Source organism: Dermochelys coriacea, chromosome 15 (genome assembly GCF_009764565.3).
Source record: "Dermochelys coriacea isolate rDerCor1 chromosome 15, rDerCor1.pri.v4, whole genome shotgun sequence".
Lineage (NCBI taxonomy): Eukaryota > Metazoa > Chordata > Testudines > Dermochelyidae > Dermochelys > Dermochelys coriacea.
Window position 1 is genome coordinate 30343691 of NC_050082.1, and position 27117 is coordinate 30370807.

General features: G+C 44.2%; 1 protein-coding gene across 1 annotated transcript in view; it reads left to right on the plus strand.

Moving 5' to 3' along the window:
* Positions 1 to 27117, plus strand: part of MYO18B (myosin XVIIIB) — a 212892-nt gene that overhangs the window by 60163 nt on the left and 125612 nt on the right. The window contains exons 12-19 of the mRNA XM_043498239.1: positions 10116 to 10286; positions 12310 to 12400; positions 16484 to 16676; positions 18005 to 18085; positions 18808 to 18955; positions 21541 to 21700; positions 23640 to 23823; positions 24208 to 24400. Of these exons, the coding sequence (XP_043354174.1) occupies positions 10116 to 10286; positions 12310 to 12400; positions 16484 to 16676; positions 18005 to 18085; positions 18808 to 18955; positions 21541 to 21700; positions 23640 to 23823; positions 24208 to 24400 (1221 nt within the window). The remainder of the gene's footprint in view (positions 1 to 10115; positions 10287 to 12309; positions 12401 to 16483; positions 16677 to 18004; positions 18086 to 18807; positions 18956 to 21540; positions 21701 to 23639; positions 23824 to 24207; positions 24401 to 27117) is intronic.

The following is a 27117-nucleotide window of genomic DNA, read 5'->3' on the forward strand; positions in this document are numbered from 1 at the left end:
AGTGGGAGATAGATATATTAGCTCCAGTCTAAACAAATCCCTGGTACCAGGATAAGTGAAATGGCAGCTGCTCCAGGTCAATTAAGACACCTGGGGCCAATTAAGAACTTTTCAGAAGGCAGGGAGACGGCTAGGTTGATTGGGACACCTGAAGCCAATCGGGCTGGCTGAAACTAGTTAAAAGCCTCCCAGTTGGTCAGGTGGGAGTGCATGACAGGAGCTGTGGGAAGAAGTTGTGCTGTTGGAGAGGCTGAGTAGTACACACCATATCAGGCACAAGGAAGGAGGCCCTGAGGTAAGGGTGAAGTGGAGCTTGGGGAAGTGAGGGCTGCTGTGGGGGAAGTAGCCCAGGGAATTGTACATGTCATGTTTCTAAAAGGTCAGCTACCATAGCTGATACTATTAGGGTCCCTGGGCTGGAGTCCGGAGTAGAGGGTGGGCCCAGGCTCTCCCCCCCCCCACCTTTGCCCCTGATTAATCACTGAGACTGGGAGACAACAGAGACTGTGCAAGGAAGGATAACTTCTCACCTCCCTCGCTGGCTTATGATGAAAATGGCTCAGTAGACTGTGACCCTTGTTTCTAGAGAAAGAAGGGTTACATGGAGGGTCACAGTGAGCCTCTGAGGCTAGTGAAATCCTCCAGGAAACATGGGACCCACAGAGGCAAGGACAGAGCTTTGTCACAACATCTTGACAGTTAGGAAGTTTTTCCTAATGTCCAACCTAACCTGCCCTTGCTGCAATTTAAGCCCATTGCCTCTTGTCTTAATCTCAGAATTTAAGGAGAACAATTTTTCTCCCCTCTCCTTATAACAACCTTTTATGTACTTGGTGGATGGGCGTGGGAAGTGGTAGATATAGTATATCTTGACTTTAGTAAGGCTTTTGATGCTATCGCACCTGACCGTCTCATAAACGCACATGACCTTCTCAAACTAGGGAAATACATCCTAGATGGAGCTGCTATAAGGTGGGTGCATACATGGTTGGAAAACAGTAGTTATTAGTGGTTCATAGTCGAGCTGGAAGGGCACATCGAGTGGGGTCCCGCAGGGATCAGTTCTGGATCTGGTTCTATTTAATATCTTCATCAGTGATTTGATAATGGTATAGACAGTACACTTATAAAGTTTGCTGACAATACTAAGCTAGGAGGGGTTGCAAGTGAAATTCAATAAGGACAAATGCAAAGTACTCCACTTAAAAGGGAACAATCAGATGCACACATATAAAATGGGAAGTGACTGCGTAGGAAGGAGTACTGCAGAAAGGGATCTGGGGGTCATAGTGGATCACAAGCTAAATATGAGTCAACAGTGTAACACTTGCAAAAAACCATGAACATCATTCTGGGGTGTGTTAGCAAGAGTGTTGTGAGCAAGGCACGAGAAGTAATTCTTCCGCTCTACTCTGTCCTGATATGGTGTCAACTGGAGTATTGTGTCCAGTTCTGGACGCAACATTTTAGGAAAGATTTGGACAAATTAGAAAAAGTTCAGAGAAGAGCAACAAAAATAATGAAAGGTCTAGAAAACATGACCTGTGGGAGATAATTGAAAAAATTGGGTTTGTTTAGTCTGCAGAAGAGAAGTAGTACAGTAGTCTGCCTGACCTTCCCTAAGTATGGGGAATTAAGGATAAGTTATGTACACAAAGCAGATGTTTCACTGGGCAGCAGCTTCTCAGAGCTCTCCCTGCTTTTTTGGTTCTCAGTGGGATTCCCATCTCCCACTTGCTATCTCTGCTCTTAATTAGTCTGCATCTCCTCTAATAGACTGGTAGCTAGGTGTTCGGTTCCCCAAGCACGTTCTAATTTCCCTTAATTGTTTCCCATATGCACTGATTAGAGTCGAAATGTTAGGCATGCATATTCGTGACTAACTCCTGATGTCTCAGGGCTCTTAATAATTATTAAGTCAATACATTGTTGGTGGGGTGAACTTCAGGAACTGCAGGGGGTATAAGGCAGGTGGCGGGGAAGGCTGATGTTTTCACCACTGAACAAAGTGATGCAGCTCTGCGTAGTTACTTCTGATGTAATTATCCACTTCCATTATAGAAACACCAAGTACAGTTTAAAATACTCAATTGCTGCCCACCCCACCCCGGCCAGGCTGCCTATGGAATTAAGATGAACTCGGTGTATGCAGAGGCTTCTGAGTATGTGTGACAATGAGAGCAGCAAAACAGTTGGCTTTAAGACAGCTGTTCTCATCCGTCAAGAGCCCTGTCTAAGGAACAGACGTTGCCTTTGAACTTTCAGTGCTGCTCCATGAGTTTTCACAGGCGGTTTGAGCAGCATAGGGTGTTAAATCAGACTTGACTGGTAGATGCTTGAGGTGCACTCTCTATTAATATGTTTCTCTTGGATTTACATCTCAAAATTCCTGCTCTTGTCCCCGGACTGGTCACAGTTTTTTTCCATTTTCGTTATCTTCAAGAGTAACTCACCTCATGCCAGCAGCATGAACTGGCAGGATACTGCTGTGAGACGAGAATCAGAGCCATTCTGATTCCAGGGAAGTGAAGGAAGAAGGTAGTGAGTAACAAGCCTGGCCTCGGGAATGGAACCACTGGGTTTAGGCTTCTCCCAGGAATATGTGGAATGACTTCGCTGCAGTGCTATAGAAATACCACCCTATCAGTGCTCCAGAAATCTACCCAGATTAGCGCCATCGTTTTGCTACTCCACCATGTGCTGTTAATGCCAGAGCTTGTTGCAATAGGGATTTAGCGGTAAGGAAAGGTTAAAAGCAATGAAAATCTTATTAGACAATTCCCACTTGCATAAGGCAGAAAAAATCTCTCTATGTCTGGTCACCTCTGAATCATCTGGCTTTTCACCGTAACTTTGCCATATGGCCTTCTAGGTTATCTGGAGACCACAGGGTTATGCTGTTATTACATGACCAATGAAGTGCCATTCCCATGATTTAATAATAATAATAACATTTTCAAACAACAGAAACAAACAAAGCTAACGTTCAAAGAATGAGTCATGGCCCTCAATTTTATACTATGGGAATGTCCTATGCCCTGTTCTATGGAATATGGTAGAATTTAACTGATATTTTACCATGTTGGCGTGCACGCTGTGTGCATGTATGCATGTAAATGAGCATCATACTGACAGCATCGCTTCCTATTGCCTCTCTCAAATATTAAACAGGCTGAAATAATTACCTTTTACGTACTGAAGTTCAGATGTTGTACAATAGGCGGATTACATAGCAAGGTGACTGCACACTGCTGTTTTTATTTATAATTTATGAAAAAGCCTGCTTAGCACTACACAGAACAGGCTGAAAATAGAAAAGAAAATTGCCTAACAAATCAATAGTCACAACACATGGAAAAAGTACCAAGCAAATCAGGATTTCTATGATGATTTTTTCGTGAATGTTAATTTGCTTATTCAGGATATGTCAATCAAGTAAAGTTGATGTGCCATTTAAGGAATATTTTTCAGTGTGAAAAGTAATAGTAGCATGAAGAGTATCTCAGAAATTATTTACCGTTTATTCAGATATGTTCCTAGAACAGTCTCCAAAGAGAGAATCTGAGGCATGAAGTAGAGAGTGGCTGGTGTATATTAATAACTTAATAACATTTCCCTAACCTCAAACAATGTGTGCATTATAGAGCAACAGCTTTTATCTCATTTTAATAAGGTTTAGTGTTCTCCCTCTTAGGGTAAATGCAAGATCTTACCAGATGAAGTAGCAGAAAGCAGGCCTAGAAGAAATCCAAATATTTCCAAAGTATCTCACGTGAGCTAGCCATCTTGTTATGTCAAGATAAACATTGTACTTACCTGTCCTTGGACCAGCACGGCTACAACAACACTGCATACAGTACATCATTGTGCTTATCTGCCTGTTTCCCCCTCGTTTCCAGAAGAGGACGCTAAGCAGAACTGCACAGAGTTTGCAGGTTTCAGTTTGAAAGAGAGATTTATCTGGAGCTTGGCTTGTGAGGGAATAGGTGTGAACAGCCCCCTCAAGCTTCCTTGGACGTTCAAGTCTTATTAACTCAGGCATCCTGGGAAGCAAGTCTTGTGCCTTGCAGTGTTGTTACGCAAGGGTGTTTGTGCTAGAAAGGATGTTTGAAAGAGGAACTGACGTATGGGACGAAGGATGCCTTGCAGTTAAGGCACTGCATGCGGAATTAGAAGGCTCGGCTTCAATTGAGGAAGTCACGTAGACCTGATAGCTAAAGGTATTTAGATGTTGTGCCGTTCAGTGTTGCGACTCCTAACTGATGTAGCCTAAGTCTCACTGAAAATCCTTGTCACAGATCCTAGCGAGTGCCCGTTGCTAGGTCGGCTGTGAAGGGAACCCAGGCCTCTGTGTTCCGGATCCCCTGGGCAGAGTTAAAATTCTACAGCTTGAACAGAGTCCAGCCACTGCACCCATCTTGGGGTCCCGCAACACACTCAGAGTGCACGCCTTGATGTCTGGAGCTCTTTATCAGAATCAAAAATAAAGGAGAAAGAAATGTGCACAGAGAAGAATGGAGAGATCCTCTTGATTGTGCTTTGCTAATTGTTCACACTGTATCTTGGACCCAGCACTTCTACCTGGTCTGAGTCATTCCTTCACTTCCTTTTTGCATTCACCTTCTGACCACAGATTATGGAAAAGCCTAGTCTAATCTATCCTTTACGGCAACGATAAGTTCCTATGGGACTTTGTCTGTCTCTTTCCTTTTCTGTTCATTTCAGCGCAGCTTTGCTGTTTTTCTGCTGGCTTGCTGTCACAGATGCATATATATTCGTCAGTTATGAAAGGATGTATTCTGTATTTTGCCTCCTTATTGATTTTAATCATTAAGATGGAATCACTGTTGTTGCATATAAATAATTGTCATTGAAAATATATGTCAGCTTAATTTGCTGTCAGAGACAACAGCACTCTGCCCTCCAGGGCTGTGGGGACTGCAATCATTGTTGAGCTTGAATAAAACAATCCTAAATTTGAAGGGATTGATCGTGAGCTCATCAGCTTCCATAAACACATCTGTTAGCTCAGTCTTCTGAAGCTCTTAAACTATGCAAGAAAATGCTATTTTAGCCTTTGCCAGCAGCCACTACTAGATTGTTACAATCGCAATTCAACCCCCCTGTCTTCACTCACTCTGAACTTTTGGAAAATAATTTCCTTTGGGTTTGACGTTTTCCTTGCTTAGTCTCTGCCCAAAGGCAGAATCTCTTTGGAAGGTTTGAGCCAACTGCACACACATTGTTGAGTTGCTGTCTATATGGTATGCTTAAGCACGACGATGGAATAGATGACCCCTTGAGGCTCTTCAGACCTATGTTTCTATGATTCTGTGGTTCTGTTCTATGATTCCTTGAAATCAATGGGACCATTCACAGTGCAAAAAGGACATGCCTATGTCTTTGCAAGATGGAGACTGTAGTGTGCAGCTAGCTGTGCTGAAGGCAAAAGGTGTCTTTGCTAGGTTTGAAAAGTTAGTGGTTTTAAATTAATAAAAGTGTGAACGGTCTGAAAAAAACATTAGGAGCATGGCCAGTCAGAGAAATCACTTACATCTAGAAGTTGTGTAATTACAATGCACCATTAACTAAGGACCAAATCCTGCAATCCTTACTCAACCCAAACTTCCATTAATGCCGGTGGAAATTTTCAAATGATTAAGGAAAAACGCTATACTGTTTGTTTATTTATTTATTTATTTATTTATTGTTATCGCTGTCAGAGGTAAAACTAATGGATATAGGGCTCTAAATATAGACAATATTCTTCATATATTCATATTGTCAGCTCTTTGGGGCAGGGACCATTTCTTGATCAAAGAAAGACAAGATGGGCAAACCCAAGACAAGATGCTTGGCAGCTAAATGGAGGTGTGGGATTATTACTGAGAAGGGGAGGGGGGTTGCTTGGAGAGGTTGGTTATAAGGAGGATTTTAAGGGCTAACTAACTTCTTGGTTGGCACACAGACCAATTGGCATTACTATGCAATGAGAGTGCAATCCTAGCCCCTAGAGCCACTGTGAACATCTGGGCATTGGAATGAGAATCAAAAGGATTGGCTTTAAATGAATTGCCTAAAGCTGAGGGATACCTCAGTAAAACTGCTAATGTTAGAAATAAAGAACACTTTGGTTGCTGTCTTAATAAATGCACAAGATCTGCAGTAACTGGTGGCTTTAAAAAGCAAATTCTAGTTTTGATGTAGTTTATATATTTTATTTTATTTTTAGCAGTGATGGCCTCCAAGTTCAGCTCCAGATCGAAGGTGACAGGGTTTCGTTCTGTTTTTCCAGTCTGGGCCCAGGACTAGTATTCTAGATCCCTTCCAGTGTATCCAGCAGAAAGCTTTCTGAGTGAAATTAGCTCCTGTGCAGAGGGGCCAGCACAAGCTCTGTGTGCCTATTAAGCCCCACTTAAGACCTGAAAATATTGCTGAGGGGGGACAGAAGTAATGCATAGTCCTAGTGCTGGCCCATTCCCACTGAATGAAGGGATGTCAGGATTCAGATGGAATATGCATATGGAATAACTGATGGTAGTAGTGCAAATGACATTCTAGCATCTGTCAGGTCTGAGGTTAAGTTACGCAGAGCTAGTGTTCATGGGAAACTCACCATCTCCTGGGCTTTTGACATTCAGCAGCACCCAGGCTCACCCGGCAGCTGTGTATTATTTCTGTTTGTGGGCACCTGTGCTCTGCACTTCAAAGATAGTCAACGGCTGGATCAGATTTCCTATTGTGGTGGCTGTGTGCATCTCCAAGACCTTTTCAGAGTGGAGACCTGTATTGCTGAAATATTTTTTTTAAGGAGGCTGGAGACTGGAAAATGAAATATTAACCTTGACATTAAAAACCATACAAAATAGATGAAAAAGATGCTTAAAACATCTGACTTGGATTTCTGTCAGTTTTGCTGGTCTCCCTCTCACTGGCACAGTTTAAATAGGAAAAAGAAAAGGAGTACTTGTGGCACCTTAGAGACTAACAAATTTATTAGAGCATAAGCTTTCGTGAGCTACAGCTTACCGAATGCATCCGATGAAGTGAGCTGTAGCTCACGAAAGCTTATGCTCTAATAAATTTGTTAGTCTCTAAGGTGCCACAAGTACTCCTTTTCTTTTTGCGAATACAGACTAACACGGCTGCTACTCTGAAACCAGTTTAAATAGGGGAAGGTCTTCTGTTTCCAGCCAATATCCTACTTCCATTGTTCTGATTTCTCATGAACTATCTGGAAAACAGAATTCAGAACCACACCCACCCCTGTTATTTTTGCAACGGCAGTACTACTCTGTGTGTGTGTTGTTTTTTTTTTAAATCAGCCTTGTAATTGGAACTGGCTGGGTTGCAATAGGGAAGGGATTTAAACAGCTTTCATGAAAGATCTGATTTGACAAGAAAGAGAACATCCAGATGTTTTACTAGAATTTTGACGATCATGTAGAATTGCATAGACAAACCCCATTGAGTCAAAGTGCCTTTTGCCCAGACCTCCCTGTCAAGGGTGCACTTAGAGCAGGAAACACATTTTGCTTATTATCAATGCTAAGGGCTCTTCTCCCCATGAAACGCTAGTGTTGTGTCATTGGAAGTGATGCCTAGGGACCTTCCTGGGCCCTGTTCACCCAGTCATCTTGGTTTGCCTTCCGAGAGATGCTTGTCACATCCTCAGTGGGACTCTGTTTTCAGTGCCATCCGAGAAGCTGGAACTTGGGTTTTATTTTTTGCAAGATGTGACCATTTTTCTTTAACATGCTTCAGTGCTTGTTACAATCTTTGAACAAAGCTTTAAGTAATTAAAACCATTTAAATGAGCTTGTAATTAATAACCAACTTGGGGTCAAAGTCTTCTCCCAATAAGTTATGCTGGTGTAAATCCAGAGTAACTCTATTGAACTCATTGGAATGACTTCTGAGTTACACCAATGCAAATGAGTGCAGACTCTGAGTCTGGCAATTCACTGAGCTACTCATTGGATTTGCTTGAGTCCATGATCCTTGGCAGAGATTGTTTTACTGATGCTATAAAATGTGCCTGGCTGATGGCCACTTCAGGCGATGCCAGCCACTACCCTGGCATTGGATCATGATGCCCTGGTAGCTTGGTCCTCTGCCTCCCCCTGCCATTGGATTCCCACTCAATCCTTGCTGAAGAACTGATCTAATAATTTTTTTAAAGACTGGCCCAGTTCATCCCTGGTATAATTCTATTGGTTTCTCTTTGGACTTTCCCCAGAGAGGAATTTGGCATAGCATACTGCAGTATAAGGTAAATGCACAACTGTCATCTACTGGACAGAGTTGGACTTGCTCAGCTGTGTGCCATAGATTCTAGACAGCTATTATAAAGGAACTTCTTCAGTAGCTCAAAGGTAACAGGGCTGGAGAAGTTTCAGAGTAGCAGCCATGTTAGTCTGTATTCGCAAAAAGAAAAGGAGGACTTGTGACACCTTAGACACTAACCAATTTATTTGAGCATAAGCTTTCATGAGCTACAGCTCACTTCATCGGATCTGGGCTGGAGAAGTGAGGCCTGAGTCAAATCCCAGCTGCCTCTGTGACATTCCAAGCAGCTATGACGTGTGGTATAGTGAACGAAAGCAACCTAGGTTGCCACTGGCTTGCTATAGTATCCTCTCTAACTGCCTCCAGTGCCATGTTCCTCCCTAGTCTCCATGGCAGAGCTCAGTGCTCCCAGTTTGTTCCCGGAGCCCAGTGCCTTGCCACTGAGCTGGAACAGTAACTTGAGTACTGACACGTAAATATGAATAACAAGCAGCCTGCTTTTCTTTAGCATTGCTATCTGCTGTGCTGAGCTGAGTAAGGCTCCTGAGAGGGGCTCTGGGACACTTTGCTCCTCTCCAATTCCCTTTCCTCCCACTCTCCCAAGCCTTTTCAAGCACCACGTTTGCCCCCAGTGCAGAGATCTATTTAATCTTTTTAAAACATAAACACACAGTCAGTGATTCTTCCCAGACTGAATGGTGCTGCCCTTTGCAGTTGTCACACATGCCCCTCTGTAGGCACAGGGGATCAGATCAAAGAGCGGTTTCTCCACTAGATGAGAGGCTACAGGGAGAACTGCAGGGAGTGCCATAGTTTGGGGGTGGTGCTTCTTTCCAGCATTTAAAATATGAGTGGGTTTGCTGCAGCTCCAGCTATAAATACAGGTTCTAAAATATAAAGCACTGCGCGGAGGTGAAATTAAACCTAATTATAGCAATCAGTTTTATTCTACTCTGTATTCTTTATGAATGGGTTCCATCATGTTGTAACTAATTAGCTCTGCCATATTACACCTGAGCGGCAGTTTATTTTAAAGTACTTTCTATCAAAAAATCATTTCCAGATCACACGACCTTGCATTTGCAGATTTTTCCCAATCCTTGTTTAGTGTGCCAATGTTATAGCTTATGACCATCTGCCCCATTTCTTTTGTTACTTGGTCACCGCTAAAATCTTTACCGTTGTAATTTGTGAGTAATTAATGTTACCGTGGTATCTGTAGTGTTCTCTCCACTGGGTGCAGGGAATAACAAGATAATGGTAATTAGGCAAAAGGTAAAATTATGAATGGCAACCACTGTTTCAAGGTGAAAACAAGAACATTTATTTATAGCCTTTATCTGAGCATTTATCACCATAATGTATCTCAAAACATGAATGTGAGGTAGACTCTCATTCCATGCTCATAAAACATTCAGGTCAGAGGGTCGGGATTTGTTTTGATTTTTTTTTTGCTGGTTTCCATCTGGATGAATTCTTTCCAGCACCTTCTCTTAGCATGTGACCGTGTCCATCTCATTCTGAGGTCAGTGAAGGCGGGGGTAGGGAGGGTTTGAAAGTAGCATGTGAGGAACAATTTATGTATGCAGGGAAGGGTGAAATCAAACATTTCTTTCCTTGGTGGGGAAAAAGTAAATAGGTCTCACCCAGAGGATGACACAGGATGTTCTTCCACCCCATTCCACCCTTTCCATGGTAAATGGTAGGTTTGCTTTCTGTGTCTATGGTCGGACATGAGTTGGGAACGGAAGGCAGTCAGATGCAGCTGTTCGTGATCTTCTGGCTTGTTTTGTGTGATTCCATTTTCTTTTCTCCTCTCTTGTCAGTTGGCAGGAAGCAGTTCATGAAATTTGAGTGGGCTAACAATGCTGCAGATGTACTGGGCTGTGATTTTGAGGAGCTCACAACAGCAGTCTTCAAGCACCATCTGAAACAGATAATAGAACAGGTCACATCTGGAACGAGTCGGCTGAGCAAAGATGAGGAACGAAATGCTGGTATCAGACTTTTCCACCCTTTCCTTTACGTATAATTGATGTGGAAATACTGCCCTGTGTATTGTTCTTGACTTTGACTAAGGAATAGTTAAAGTATTTGCAGAACATTCTTGAGAGATATACTTCAGCCATCTCTCACCAGTGCTGTGATCCTTTAAACATAGTTATATTAAAGAATTTTTTAAAGATAATTAATGTAACAGTCCCCAGTTTACAATACTGATCATACATGTCACTTCTTCAGAGCATCTTAAGATAATTAATCTTGACAATCCTACTGCAAGGAAAGTCAAGTAACATGGTCTTAAAATGAACCTATTTGCAAAGCGAAGACACATTTGTCAGAGAGACACTGTTCCAATGAGACCCTGCTGGAGCCCAGCTAGCATGGGCACACACTACTTCTCCTCTTCTCCTGTAAATTAGGGTGAGCTAGATGATATTTGTTCCGCCATCTGCATTATCAGATGTGTTGAACATCTCCAAAGTCGTTAGAATCCCTTGATCTAAGATGTCCTTGCCATCTGCATGATCAGCATGTCATTCACACTTTTCTTTAAAAAGAAAAGGAGGACTTGTGGCACCTTAGAGACTAACAAATTTATTTGAGCATAAGCTTTCGTGAGCTACAGCTCACTTCATCGGATGCCAATGAAGTGATCTGTAGCTCACGAAAGCTTATGCTCAAATAAGTGTGTTAGTCTCTAAGGTGCCACAAGTCCTCCTTTTCTTTTTGCGAATACAGACTAACACGGCTGCTACTCTGAAACCTGACACTTTTCTTTGTATGCCACAAGAAGAAACATCACTATCTGAACAGAACAGGCAAAGGAACCCCCAGAAGAGGCAGTGACATTTCCAAGCCCAGCAAGCTGCCACACTTTCGTCATTTCTTTTGTAACTCACAGGGCAATTTGTGTATTTTTGTAACAATTTGGCATTGTGCTGAGACCAACAGGAGAACTGTTGAATGTGCACTTGCCAGCTATTTCCTGCAAGGAGGCTGAAAAGCAGCAGAGGAGAAGGGGAGCATCAGTCCTAACTAACTGTTGTTTGAATTGTAAATGTCAAATATTTTTAAGTAGCAAGTGGAAATCCATTTGACTGAGAAGCCAAGAATGTTTTGCTCCCTGCTGACATCTGGGCACTGAGTGTAATTCACAGTCAGCATCCCTATGATTTCAATGTGTCTGTTTTATTTTTCTCCCTTCTTTTGGTGATATTTTCCTTTTGAAAGTTGTTTTTCCCCTTTGTGTGTTTGCAGCCAATGTTCATGGTTCTCAGACTCTGACATCTGCCATGGAAAGGACTGTCATATTTGAGAAAGGTGCTAGGAGGCTATTTGTTTCCTAGCAACCAGCTCAGGTTCCAGAGTTAAGGGAAGAATGTAAAATGTTTTAAGAGCTATCCAAAAAAAAAAAAGTCCATATGTAAAGAGAGCCTCTTTTCATTATGCTGCTGCATGAAACAGCACTGCAGATTTGTTGCAAATGCCTGTGTCTTTCTAGAGAAAATTTGGGTGAATTGTATTTACAGAGCTAGCTCAATGAAGAGCAAGTACAAATATATGGTCTGATAGCATTAATGAACCAGTGCATAATTGGAATGAATGGAGCTAATTCAGGAAGGCAGGTTTACAGTTTGTGTATGCAGTTTAAGAACCAGCCCATACTCATATGAGTAGTCCTTACTGACTGGAGTGTAGTCTGTTGACTCCGGTAGGATGTACTTGTGCGAGTAAGAGTTTGCAAGATCAGTCCCTATATTGTAAAGCCTTTATTACAAAATATAAATCAGGTCAGAGACATTGGAGCAGTTCAGGGCAACTCATGCGAATATTCCTCATGTAAATGGATTTATATAGTGCTTTGGACATAGGAATTAGGATTGGTGCAAATTATACTCTACAGGGAGCAGGTGGTGTAGTTATTATCCATTCTGCCTATGGAAGATCAAAAAGGATTGAAAATGAATCATTCAGTGTTTTTGCTCTGCTGTCCTCTTTTCTCTTTGTATCCGCTAGGGCCCAAGATGACAGGGGTGGAATGTGTGGAGGGGATGGCTGCAGGTCTCTATGAAGAACTGTTTGCTGCTGTTGTCTCTCTAATCAACAGGTATTGAGTGTTCCGAAGCCAGGCAATTAAAAGAGAAAACAAAGAAATCTCTCAGGGGCTAGTAGAGAGTGGAAGGCTGTAAATACATAGAAATGATTCGTGTCCATTATGTTTGTCCCTTATGTCCCCCATCCCTGACATCAGTAAAGAGAAATCTTCGCTTAATGCCATCTCTGAAGAGATGCATGTGGCTTGTAGCCCCTGGTAGCTGCAGAAAGGTTATCTGAAGAATATCTTTGTAACAGAAGAAAGTTATCAGAAAGTCAGAGAATGAACTTCTTAAATGATATTGCAGCATGCTCAATGGATGGTTCTACTCATCATCAGCCTGGAGGTGTTTGGCCACCTAGCGAAGAAGCAGGCGGAAAGTCTCCTGGAGCACAATGCAGCAACTACTTGCTCATGGCCGTTTTTGGTTCCTTTCCATGCAGGATGTTCTATATCGAGAGTCGGATTTTCAAAAATAGGCATGTGACTTCGTCATTTTCATATCTATTTGTTTGGATTTAAATGATAAAAGATGGTACCTGGGCATCATGACACTTAACTAACATTACAACTCCATACCCCAGCCGCATTTACAGGACAAATGTTCAGGCTGGAATACAGTGCCGTTCAGCCAGCCAGCTATAAATACTTCCTTTCCACACCCCCATCAGTCCAGGGCCTGACTCTCAACAGTCCTCAGATGGCTGTCAAACAGATGGCTCCTCCGGCATGCTCAGCAGGTCACCAAGGCTCTGGGACAAGGGGGTAAAAATTCCAGCGTCTTGGGGCCCCGACAGAGAAGGTTGTGCTGGCAGCCCTTTGTAGCATGAGGGATTCAGTTGAAGGGCTTGTCCTGACCACCAGGTACTCCTCCAACAGGAAAGGTGCCAACTTCTGGACCAGATGCACATGGTAAAGTGTCTGGATTATTGCTGGGATGTGATCATCCAACAGCAGCTGGGCGTCTAAAATCACCCCTCAATTGTGAGCCCTGGTAATTAACGGCGGCACACTCCCCCATACAAAGGGATCCGCCGTCTCCTCCTAGGAGCATAAGTCCTACTAAAAGTCATTGGAACTCTTTCTCCTCGGTCATGTCAGTGCTTTCAAAAATCCCACCCTAAGTCCAGAATTTTCAGAAGGACTCAGCCCCCAGAATTGGAGTCAGATTTTCCCAAGAGCTCAGTGCGCTGGCAAGTCTGGCCATAAGTGTCACGTTGAGAGGTGCTGGGAACTGAGTGCTTTGGCAGATCTGCTCGCAACTGTGGATATGGAGCACCTGAAAATCCGACACAGAGCTCGTGTGGTCCTTAGCAGGTAGGAAGCTGCAGTGCCATGGGCTGACAGTGAGTAGAAGGGATGTTTCGCTAGGTTAGGCAAGCACCCCAAATGTTCAGAGGTTTCTCTGATTCTTATTTGGACTCTTTGGGTCTTTTGAGTTCTTTCCTCGGCTCCCCAGGCTTCCAGTTGTGCTGATCAGCCTAGCATTCACTGCTTATTACTTGTATTTTGCATTGTGGTAGTTGGTGGGAGCCCCAGTCGTGGACCAGGACCCTGCTTTGTTAGGTGCTGTGCTACTTCTGTGCGACCTCTCTCTTCTCTTCAACTTACTAACGCTTACTAGTTTTGCAGAGTCAGTCTGAGACGTTTCATGATTTTTCTTGTTTTCCAAAGCTTTCTTCATAAGACTAGGTGGAAAGAACTCCCTTTCTCAGAACTACAGGAGACCAGCTTTGACTTCAGGCTCTTGTGTTGCCTTCTGAAGCCCCCTTATGAGTCCCACTTTGTAGATCATTTGCCCTTTTTCAGCTACCTTGCGTCCTTTCTATTTTAAAATATTTCATTTTATTAAAACTGAAAGTGCAAGTTGTCAAGATCACAAACCACAGCCTACAGAACTGACTATTTTACAAGTAACATGAAATTAAAATTAAGATTTTACCAGTTTACCCATACTCACGTCCACCTTTAGTTCAAAGCCTTCCAAACCTTCCTAATCCCAGGGATGTGAAATCGCCTCTTTGACGGTCATGTTTATGTGGATTTTGGTTGCCAAAGGATGGTAATCAGATTATTTTTTTCTATGACAAAAATACATTCAGTTCTGTTTCTTATCCAGTGTGCATAATCACTGTGACTTTGCAGGATTGAAATCAAGGTTACCGGTATGTATGGAGTAATAAATTGGTTGAGGAATCAAAGACTGAGCCATACAGATTGCTTGGTAGGATTCATTCTCTACCAAAAAGCTTGCCTACGAGCTGTGAGCTAGCTCTCAGGAATTATAGAGTTTGTATCCAAACTCCAAAAGTGGCTGGTGATTACTGGACATTTAATCAGCCTCTTGTCTGGGGCTTCTAACAGTTATAATGCTGCCTTCTGGCCTGGAAACCACAACTGTAACATCCCAACATCTCCCACTTGCTTCTCGGCAGCGATGCTGCAGCTGCAATAAAAGGACTCCTGGGAACTAGTTCCTGTCTTTCCTGTCCTGGTGTAAATCAAGACCAACTCTAATCAAGACAATAGAGAAAAGAATCAGGCCACTGAAGTCTCATTGTTTTTCATTCTGATTTACAGCTCAAGTTGTCAAATCCAGAATCTAGAGTCAGTCCTGTGACTGGAAATACTCCAGATTGTTGCTTCTGATTTATTTCAGCCTGTCCAAAGATGATTCTCTGAGATCTCATGGAAGAGCAAAATGCCACCGGCTGTCTAAAATCCTGAATAATGAAGCATAAGCTCAGAGAATGTGTCTTCTATTCCTCCGTTCCCTTTAACACCAGCTTTGTTTCACTTGTTTTTATTTTTCAAGCCTGCCCATCAAAGCCTTTTAAGCCATTTCAACAATGATACAGTATGTCACAGTGGAAAACATATGTTTCAATGTAGTCAAGAAAATTTTGCTGACTCTCACTAAGTTGAAGAGTTACCATGAATTTAAATCACTTTCAACTTGTACTACAATTTCGGAATCATAGGACATGTCAGTGCTAGGGGAAGGTGCTGATAGGAAATTCTTTAAGTGAATTCTAAAAATACTTCTGTTTCTTCCTGCAAACTTGTATTTTTCAGGGAGACTTCAGGATGCTAATGCCTTGCATTTTTCCTTCCAATTATTTTCAGCCAATTTCTTCAGTTGGCATTTGCCATCTGACAGAAATACACACTCTTACATCTCACCCATGTGCAGAACATGCAGCACTACAAGTCATGTTGTATCATGCCACGGGAGGAGGAGATGGGAAACGACATAAAACAATGCATCTGAGGAGAGCAGAGTAACTCAACCTTTTCAGAAATAGATATTTGAAAAAAAAAAAACACAGAGCTTTCTCCAGGTCATGTTCCCACAGTTATTTTTAACTGAAGTATTTGGCATGGATAGAAGCAAAACTTGGAAGAAGTTGTTGGAAAGATGGTTCCTCTCCCAGTGACCTACAGTATGGCTCTCCCTCAGAACATACTTGCCGTGCTCTGCATTTGTGGTTCTACATTTTCCCAGCTTTCTTTCACAGTAGCAATATCACACTCTTTATTTTCCTACAATCAATATTTTGGAACTTAAAACTATCATTAACATAGTCAATGTGGATCCATTAACCATCTTTTAGGACCAGCTCTGCCACCCAAAGTTAAGATGACTTAGGTCTGAGGATGCCATATTTCAGGTATGGTGCCTAAGAAGAGGCATCTCATCCCATCATCAGTGAAATGTTTATTAGTCCAGGTCAGGAACAAGCTATGCCAGATGTTCTGTTCTAGGCTGGAAGCACTCACAAGAATAAATAAAACAAGGAGGACTTGGATAAAGTTCTAAAGGACAGGAAAATATCAGTAGCTATGTGCTTATTAGCACTCTGTTTTAAAGACACAAACATGTGCCAACCAAATAGGCATTGTTGAGATATTAAATGTGTTGTGGTTATTGCTCAGGGTCATAGGACTGTAATGATTAAAAGTGCCTCCTGGAAAGATAGTTACAGGAGGAAAGAATATTTACATTTGGGGAAGGAAATAATTTCAATAGACCAAATAGGACTCAGATATGTTCTCGTCTAAAGCTTCCATGCTATTTTTACTGTTTTTTCTCAGGTCTTTTTCATCCAGTCACCTCTCCATGGCTTCCATCATGGTGGTGGACACCCCTGGTTTCCACAACCCTCGACACCAGAAGAAGGAGCGAGCAGCTACTTTTGAAGAACTTTGTCACAACTATGTGCATGAGCAGCTGCAGGCACTGTTCTACAAGAGAACATTCATGTCCGAGCTGGAGAGGTACAGGGAGGTGAGGCCCCTGCTCTGACCCTCACTAGGATCTGAACTGCTGTTCCACTTGCTGCATATCAGCCAGAGAGTCCATGGCTTTTTAAACACTGGCTTTTAAAGAGAGAAGTACTGCTAAAGCAACCCGAAGTCTGAATAGAGACTGAAATCTTAAGCAGTGTTCCCCTCCCACCTTGTTAGTGTGGTACTCCTTCCCCATCTGCTCCTTGTGGTCCCAACAGAAATCCCATTAGATTTCATCACTGGCTTGGACTTCCCTTTGAGTCACTTTGTCACATCGGAGGTGGCTTGAGGAGGCCCTGCTAGTGGCGTAGCTGAGCACTTCCCTTTGTATCCCTTTGTGCCAGGTAAATAAAATAAAATAAAATGTTCAGTTATCTAGGAAACAAGCTGATGTAAAATCCATAAACAATTGCAGCAAGTCAAAAATGAATCTGCATTTTAATATTGAAGTTACTTGCCTCGCTCACAGAGCTCAGGCACAATTTGTCTTAATATCAGCCTGTGTTTTTAGTGTCCATTTAAATCTGGGACCCCGCATTGGAACTGGTTCGATCTCAATGTGTGGGTGCAGGTCCCGTGTCTGAAATCGCAGTCAGCTGCCTCACTCGGTTCTCATGGAAAGACATTAAACCTGAATTCTGCTGAACACACCTGATTCATCTGCTACGGGGGCCTGGAGCCACTTAACTCCCGGCTACCCTAAGCGTGAAATGGTTACATTAGCTGCACAAAGTCAAAGCATGTGTGTAAAATGATGTTTTTCAGAAGTGCTGAAATCCCCTTTGGGGAGCGGCATAATCCGATGATGTAGTACAAGGGAGATGCTGTCACTAATGAATGGCTGGCTCCTGTCTATGTGGGGCAGTGAGGCTGAGAAAATTAACAGCTGTAGAAACAGGCGCCTGGTAACATGGGGTTGTTGGCTTTGAATTCTCAGCTCAAGAGGAAAACTGAATAAAAACAATAAAAAGCTTGCAAGCTGCAAATTAAATAATTGATTGTTTTCAAGATGCTTCCTTGTTAAGTCCCCCCTTTATTATCACATCCATTATTTATGCAACTTCTCTGACATTCACCCAAGCCACTGCAGAAGCCTTGTAAGCACCCTCATTGGGACAGAATTACCCAGACATGTCAGCTGAGGGTTTGACAGTGCAGTCCGTTCAAAGGTTTCTGATACAGGAGCTTTGATCAGCCAACTTCAGGCTGTCACTCAGCAAAGGTGGAGAAGGAGCAGACACAGTTTTTCTTCTTGCAAGTTTATTTCCTCTTGGATTTCAAATGTCAGCTCCCCAATGAAGCAAACTTCTCACTAATGTTTTCCAGGAAAATGTTGAGGTGCCTTTTGATCTGCCAGAGCTCTCTCCGATGACCACGGTGTCTGTCGTCGATCAGAACTCCTCACAGGTAACATGGCCGGGAAGCAGTAGCAACAGCTGATTGTTCTCTGTCCATCTCCATGCTGGCAGGGAAAGGAGTAAGTGCTGGGAATGCTGCTGGTTGTGGATCTTGCATTTCATGAGGATTAATCTCCCTTTCTCGGTGGACAAAGGATTTCCTGAGGCAATGTGCAAACATGAGGTGCGCTGACTTTGGGGTGACCAGAACGGAATGGTGACTTGGGGGGCTGGAGCAAAGGCTGCAGTTATGTTCTTAACATTTCATGATGTTCCCTGTGGCTGCTTTTTTAAGCTATGGGCTAGTGCTAGCGAAGGGCCCAAATAACAACCAGATACTTCATTCTCTGTAGCTATCCCTAAAGCACATACAGCATGGAGGGCTGCGGTGCCTGCTTCCCCACACACACTACCTGGTCCATGCTCCTCAGCCATTACCTGGATGGACACCGTGATCAAACTTCACAGGGACCTCAGTCTTGATGGTCCATTCAGTTGTTGGCCTGAGACAGCAAACAGACTGAGCAGAGGGGCTCATTAGTGCCTGCTGAGTTTTTGGGGATATAGATACATAATCCCAATTCATTTTACATAAGTGACCGAAGAGCAATCACTAGAGGGTAATGTAATGCCTCATTTAACAGGGCCAGCTGAGCTCACATCTCCGCTTGCCTCCCCTGCTCTCCTCACTCCATGTGGGAGATGTTCTGATGGGTTGTATCATTTTACCAGCTGCAGGTGCCGCCTGGGGGCCAGGTGGAAGAGCCCAAGGGCTTGCTCTGGATCCTGGACGAGGAAGTTCTGATTCCTGGCTCCAGCGACAGCGTGGTGCTCAACCGCCTGTGCTCGTACTATGCCAAGAAGGGCATGGCGAGTGAGGGTAAGGCACAAGGGGGCTCTGCGTGTAGAATCTACAGAGGCGCTGGGCACTGCCCCTCCGTTGGCACCTCCCTTGGGCTTGGAAAGGTTCAGAAATCATCTGGCAAATCAGATGCCTCAGTGGGCTGCACTCTGCTTGGAGACCAGGGGTGGTGATCGTTTCTTGGCAGCAAAGGGCTGGGCTCAGCTGGGTGTGACTCTGCTGGCTACCACGAGCAAATGTGACTCTCAGGATTTTATCTGGGGAATGACCATTGTTGAGCCGGGGGAGGCACTCTGGTCCAGTGGCTGTTACATGCAGTACACCTAGGGTGACCAGACAGCAAGTGTGAAAAATTGGGACGGGGGTGGGGGGTAATGGGAGCCTATATAAGAAAAAGCCCCAAATATCGGGACTGTCCCTATAAAATTGGGGCATCTGGTCACCCTAAGTACACCCTTCCCCTGTCCTCTCAGCTTTCTGCTAGATCTCTGGCCATTTGGTGTCAGAATGCATCCTTGGAAGTACCTTGTGAAAGGGCACAGGGAGGAACGGAGGCTTCTGAGTCTCTGACTGTGCCTTCATTCTAGCCTTTCTCCAGTTGGTGCTACAACCTCTTCAGGGGCCTCTTGCCTCACTTGATCAAACCTTAGCTATCTGTGGCAGACTAGAGTAATTTCCAGCTGCCTTTGCATCTCCTGAATATGATTAATAGCAATTGTTAACCAAAGGTCAATATTTACGAAGGAGAGTGTAATGGTGGAGCCACAAAAATGCACATAGACCCACTGGGCTTGCAACACACACATTAGTGAGTAGAAGCAGGCACCTTTTTATGTTGTGTTGGGTTTTGTGGGTGCACATGCATTTTTGTGGGCTCACCCATCGTATTCTCTGACAAAGTGGCTCTAAAAGCCTGTGAAGCTACTGAGATAGCATTTTGGACTCAACATATAACCTCTTAATATTATACTGCCTGGCCTAACATCTCATCCATACATGGGAACCAACAATCTCTCCATCCCTGGTGACCAGCCAGCTTGCCAGGCTGCAGTGTCATTCCTGGTGTTCTCTAGTGGACATGGGATGGGATGGGCTTGACTTTAATGGAAGTTCCAGATTTTGATGCTTGTACAGTATTTACCTTTGCATCGTTGAATAAATTCTTAACAGTGGAACTGGTGATGAAATTTTGTGTGAGTAGATGTACAGTGCCAGCTAAGTGCATTTACTCTAATCAGTGGATGCTTTGCCATTCACTTCCAGGGGAGCTGGAGCAGACTAGAGTCAAATGAAATTATTAAGGTTGGTATCCGAGTGACGATGCATCTAAAGGAAAGTCAGTTTCCGGACCTCGTACCCAAATTATTTCTGGGTAGGTCAAGTATAGAAAGGATTACCATGTGTTCAGGACATCTGTAGTCACCCCGTTGATATGACAATCGTACAGTGCAGAACAGTCTGGCAGTGCTAAACCAGACTGAAAAATTCCCAACATTCTCATCTTGTGAAACTGCCCACGTCAATGATGGTAGAAGAGTTTGTGACAAATATCAACACCGCTGAGAAAATAATTTTAGTTCCAGGACAGCAGCCTGCTGGATTCCTTAGGTTAGCTGCAGCATGCGCCTCTGACAGCGCCTTTGGAAGTGGGAACAAGAAGTTCTTCCTCTCAATAGTGTTTCAGACCCAGCTCCAAAAGAACTTAAAATGCAGGCAGCAAACTTAAACATATAGAGCCAGAGCCTCAGCTGGTGTGCATTGGCGTTGAAGTCAGAGGAGCTGGGCTGATTCACATGAACTGAGGAGCTGGCCCATAAACGCTGTCGTCTTTGCAGTGTGCAGGGCTTAAAGAAACCTTAGTGCTGCTAACCCCAATGACCCAGAGAAGAGACCTCTTATATAATATGTGCAACAGGCACCATTTATAAATAGACAGGAAGCTGGAGTCTGCCCAGGCAACAAGCGTGAGACCATGAGCATCTCCACCTCCCCGTCTGCTGGCTTGGTCAGGGCCACATTGTCAGCAGAGGCTATGGCTGGGCATGCTATGCCCGAAGGAACGGCGGCAGCATGCAGGGATGGAGAATGGCACAGGTGGCTGAGTTTTTGCAGACTTCACAGCTGCTTTCTAGCTCTATCGTTTTCCAGAAGTCAGCAGAATTGCACCATGGGAAAGGCCAGTGTGGTACCTGTTTGAGTATTTTAATTTACTGTCCATCTGTATGACACTGAATTTCACTAATCTGGCTACCTTCTCTGCTGGGACAGGGTCTGGGAGGGGTGCAGGACAAGGTCAGGGATACAGGAACACACAACCTGCAGACAGAGTCTCTGCCCCTGCTTCTCTTGGACTGGTGCAGCTTCCGGCACATAAAGGAGGTGCAATATACGTTAGCTGAAAGAAGCACTGGTATGTCAGTGCCACCCTTCACCAGCCTAACGCTGCAGGGTTTCTTCCTATACCGGGCAACCTCAGCTTTGTGCTAATGGACACAGCCCATAGAAACCCCATTCATATTAGCTGGACAATCGGCGCCCTGTGTGCAGCTTTGTTGACTTCACCCCATTGACCTTGAATAACTGCTGGTGTATCAACATTCCAGAGGGAGGCTTCCTTCGCAAGTGTGAGCAGATGCTGCAGTTTGAGATCTTCCACCAGCTGGGCAAAGACCCTGTTCGCTACGACCTCACTGGCTGGATGAATAAAGCCAAGCTGAACCTGTCAGCCCAAAACTCCATTGAAGTCCTGCAGCAATCCAAAATGTAAGTATCAGGAGCTGACGTCCTGGGAAGTGTGCAATAGAGAAGCAGATAGCTCAAGCAGGGCATCTTGTGACAAGGTAAATCAGAGCTAAGAAGCAGGGTACATCCGCAGTGCGCTCTCTGTCACTGCAGCAATAACAATAATAAACTTTGACAATGAGAACTGCTCTGGGGATAATATCCATCCTTAATGAAACAAAGTACTTTAACTGGGACTGGAACTTGTAAAACTTTTCCCTGGGGCTAAAGCAAAATTAGCAGAGGGGAAAGCAATTCCCTTTTGGAGGCAGGAAATTCTGCCTGTGGTTTTTCCTCCCATCTTGTATTAAGCCTAAGAGAAGATGATGAAGCTCAAAACACTTTTATGGGTATTTCTGAACCAACTTGGGATCATAAAGTGGACATTATACCTTTTGTAGCATTTATAAAGATACTCCAAAGTGGTTGGCAGGTCATCCTCACTGGCTATTTGGGTAAGGCTGGAGAAACAGGTGCCAAATTATTTGAGGTTCACCCATTGGTAGTCTGCAATGACATCAAACACCCTAAGATTAATCAGCAGCTGGGTCCATTAATTTGGTTGACATTCATTATAGAATGAATAGATGTGTATAGAGCTGGTTGCAAGTTTTCCATCAGAACATGCTGATTCAGTGAAATGGGTATGTTTCATGGGAACATTTCAGTTTCACTTACATTTTCAAAGGGAAGCTATCAAAATGTTTCATTTCAATGAGGTTGAAAAGTTTTGTTTCAATAAGATTGAAATGCTTCATTTAGATATTATCGTTTTGATGATATATGATATGATCTAGTATTATATATTCTATTTCTTATTCAGAACATTTCAGATCCTGCAGTCCTCAGGCAAAACTCCCTTTGGTCTTTGGCCCAAACTGAGTGTCCAGGCTGGGATTTCGGCACTGAATGAAATTCAATGGGACTTGGGCATCTGACTCTCTTCAAGCCCTTTGAAAGTCCCAGCCTGAGTCCCCACTGTAAGCTGAGGTCGTTAGTGTCTTCAACAGCAGTTTCAAAATGCAAACATCCTTCCAGGAATGGATCTTGGTCTCCCTGACTGGCCCTGACCAAGGGTGATTGATTAGAAGGTGACACTAATGCTATTCAGCACCAGTCCCCACTAATGTAGAGAATGGATGAGTGTGAACATCTCCAGATTCCTAGGGGCACCGGGAGCAGCTACTACACACAGGGCTGTGTCAGACACCAGGAGTCAGATGACTAACACCATGCCTTCTGTCTCAAAACCACTGGGATTTGTATTGTTTCCTCTGGCACCCTGGTACTCTAAATTGAAATATAGTCAAATAGTTATTCATGTCTTTACATAGGCTATTAAGCCCCCTTCAGCTCATTGTGTTTGGGGTTCATTTCTGTGAGGAGGTTAATGGCCACTAGCCACTATGGGTGAGACACAGAGATTAATAGAATGTCCTTCTGTGCCCGGGGCCCTCTGTTCACAGCCAGGTTTGTCTTACGTAGGCCGTGTTCGATGTAAGCCCTGTAACACATTCCCTTTACCTGGAGTAGAAAAGACTCAGCTTCTAGAGGAGGGGGAAGTTTGCTGTTGAGATACCCTGTGCCTGCCTCTCGCATATGTGCTGGGATACAATTCCTGGTTAAACATCCAGAAGGAAACTCAGGTTCTTGGCACATCATTCCAGGAAATACTGAATTTCAGACAATGACGGCACAATGTGGCAGCTTCCCCATGGGTAAGGAAGCTACAGTATTCAAACACTTTCCTTAGCGATGTGCTAGCCAGTGCACAATCACAGTTTTTATTCCGTTTTGCAGTAAGTTGAAAGGAAAAGGTTTTCCATTCACCTTTGGGCCATTATTGCGGCATCTCTGTGATCTTATCAATTAGCCCATTTGTGACCATAGCTGGTTTATTTCACTGTTTCATTTCTGACAGAGATGCTCTGAAGAAGCTGTTTTTGCTTCGGTCCAAAATGCCCCTGATTTGCCGATCAGTGGCAGGTCTGGAGGGAAATTCCCAGCAAGCTTTGCAGCGTACTGGTTGTGTGAGGAAGACCTTCACCAGCAGCTTTGCAGCTGTGAAGAAAAAATCTGTGTGTGCTCAGATCAAACTTCAGATGGTGAGTAACAGAGCTGTCTTGATACCCTCACGTATCGTAAAGGGTGGGTCAAAGTGTTTTTATAACATAGAGCCCATTGCTCCTTGTATCGTGATAGCCTTTGGACGCCCTGGCTGGCTCCTTATCTGTATTGCACTGGGCATTGTACAAACACTGTAACTGACAGCTCCTGCCTCACGCAGCTGACAGTTCAATCAAACAGTGACACTGATTTGCTGCCATTTTTCTCCATTGGCTAGTTCAGTTTCTGTTTCCTAGTTATTTGAAGAAACTCCTTGAATGTGGCTGAAAAGCCCATCAAGACGTGGAAAGGGAATTCCTGTTCTTCTGTTACTTCAATCCCCAACTCAGACATATCTAATTCATCTTTTATTTATACTGCAGGATGCTCTCACAAATCTGGTAAAACGATCCCAGATACACTTTGTCCATTGTCTTGTTCCAAGAGTGGGAGCAGAAGGGAAGCCCTCCCAGCCCTGCGTCACAGGAGAAGTAGGGCTGACTTTGGACGTACCAACCCTGAGAGTTCAGTTGTCTGGGGCCCAGCTGTTAGATGCATTACGCCTGTACAGGATCGGTATGGCAAGCCTACGCTGTGCGATAGTTTTTAAGCATGTGTTCGTCCCACCCTCCCTTAGCCGGTGTCCTGCAAAGCAGTTCAAGTATGCAGTTACTAATACATGGAGGGCTGCTAAACTACCAGCTCCTCACTCCTTCTCCTGATTAGCCACTTCTCTGCATGTCCTGTCTTTGTCAGAGTGCAGTGATTGCCCACTTGTCTTTTGCTTTGGCCATGGGAAGGAGGTGGATTTACCCTGGTTTCTAGCTCCTTCACCACAGGCTGAGGTTCTTCAGGACCTCTCCACCCCCTGACTGCAGTGCTGCCTATTCCGGAACGGCAGTCCCCTCCGCTAGTTTACAGTCATGGAGCTGTGCCTGCTAAATTGTCCATAATCTCGTCAATCCTAATGGCTGCTTCTCCCTTATTCCCCCACTGAGATGGATGAACATGACATGCTCCCAGCTGAGCAATTGGCAACACGGATGTGTCAGAGGGGAAAGTAAATCAGGCCAGGCCCTGCCTGTTCAGATTCTCCTGCTGAGCAGAGAGAAATTATTTATATAATATATAAATTATCCTTATTGAGCTTTTACTTTAAAAATCGGATATCCCTGACTTGGTTCTCCTGTCATTTAAACAGTCAGAACCAAGGCACAAAAACTGCCAATTCCATCCACACGTCAAAACTGGCACTCCCTTGGCTCTGCAGTAATGGAGTGCCCCAGCCAATGCCTGCAAGAACTGCAACCTAGAAGGATTGCAAACATTTCCCCCACAACACAAGGCAGTTGTGCCAAGGGGAGCCGCTAAAGAGCCGAGGTCTGTGTAGATGTCCCAGTTTTGAGGCTGCATAGTGCTGAGACCAACTTCCACTCAGTTCTGGTAACTGTTCTATTTAGCTGGATGCATCTTTCATCTCACCTAGAATGTGCCTGTACTGGTTTCCAGTGGGGCTGGATTCCAGGGGCAAGTAACTGTTTCTGAGTGAGTCCCCTGCTTCTTTTGACACATGCTAGTGTTATCCAGCCAGTGATCATTCCAAGAGCAGTTGCCATGGTGGGGCTAAAGCGGCAGAGATAGTTGGGGGCCCAGGCTATTTAGTGCATTGTAGAGCTTCCCCTGGCAATGAAACGGCTTGCAGTGGAGAGTACAGAGCATAGACCGCCTATGTTCTTGGTGCCCTGCTGTGCCCACAAGGTGGGGGGGGCACGTGCTGCATTAGATGTAGTTTGTGCATGGCCTTGAGAGCTGGGCACAGGTGGGGAACCTCACAATGGTCTAGACTTGAGGTGTTCAGGGATAATCATCCTTAAAATCGTCTCTTCCCATGAGCCAAGCAGTGTTGTTGATTTCCAAACCACTGCAGTGTCTTTAGCGACAGAGGTGTGGACAGCAGAACGCAGAGACTATTTGAAGGATATTATTCACTGCTCTGGGTACGTGTTTGTTAGAATTATTGGGCTAGGTGGAGAGTTTCTGATGCCGAATAAATCCTGGCTCTGCAAGCTGTGCAGATGCCTCTCTCCTGCTTGTTAATAATAAATATAACTGGATTCGAAAGCACTTGTGAGAGCGAGCGTGAGTGTTTGGTACAATCAGGAACAAAGAGAAATTATTCCTACTTTGGTGCCTTATTGATTACTGCTTTGCTCTCTTTGACATCAAGCAGAATGAGCCAGGAGCTGCCATAGGGAAATATTTATAGCTGAGATGGCAGGCTGACCTGCTGGGTGACAGTCCGTTTCAGATCAGGAGCTGGGACTTTTTCACTCTCTCTCTTGGCCAATACGGCGCAACGAAAAGCTTTGGCATATATTTTAAATTGGCACCTCATCATGTTAGCACAGCCATGGAATGGAGATTTGGTTGGGTGAACATGGTTTGTATTACGATACTCCCTAGAGGTCCCACATGACACCTGTTTTGCTTGGTGTTGTAGAAAGAAACAGTCCCTGGTCCTGTGAACTTACAGTCAAACAGACGAGACGGACAAAATGGGGGAGAGAAAGAAGCTCTGATCGGTCCCTACCTAATGTGTGGTGGGATGGAGGCACAGAGAGAGTGTCAGTGACTTGTCTGCGGGCAGATCGTTTGTGGCAGCAGAGCTCAGAATCATTTGTGGCAGAGCTCAAAATCTCCTGAGTCCCAGTGCAGAACGTTAACCAAAATGGCCAGCCTTCCTTTCCGGGGCTATAGCTTCTGTGCACTAAGGAGAAAGGATGACCCAGTGTTTAGGGCACTGACCTGGCACTCAGGAGACCCAGGGGTATTTCCCTGCTCTGCCAAAGGCTTTCTCTGTGACTCTGGGAAAACCATTTATATTCTCTGTGCCTCAATTTCCCATCTGTAAAAGTGGGATAAGCATCACACTTTCCCACCTCACCGCTTGATTGTGAGGTGCTGAGATGCCCCAGCGATGGGGGCCATAAAGGTCTCTTTAGTAGCTGGCAGTAAGGTTGTTGCTACCTTTTAAAATGGACAATAAGGTCTATGCATCTGTAGATAGAAGGTGAGCAACTCTGGCTGTCACTCCATTGAGAGGTTGTGGTGACGAGGTAGCATAATATGCTTGCAAGCCTATGGCCCTTCTTGTCACCCAGCCTTGCTTCATGGGGAGTATCTCCAGGCCTTGTTTTCTCTCTTACCATTTCAGTCTCTTGCACTAGCATGTTCTCCGCTGCGCTCCCCACCGCCCTGCTTTTTGGAAGGCTTTCTGTAAAACAGAAAGAAAG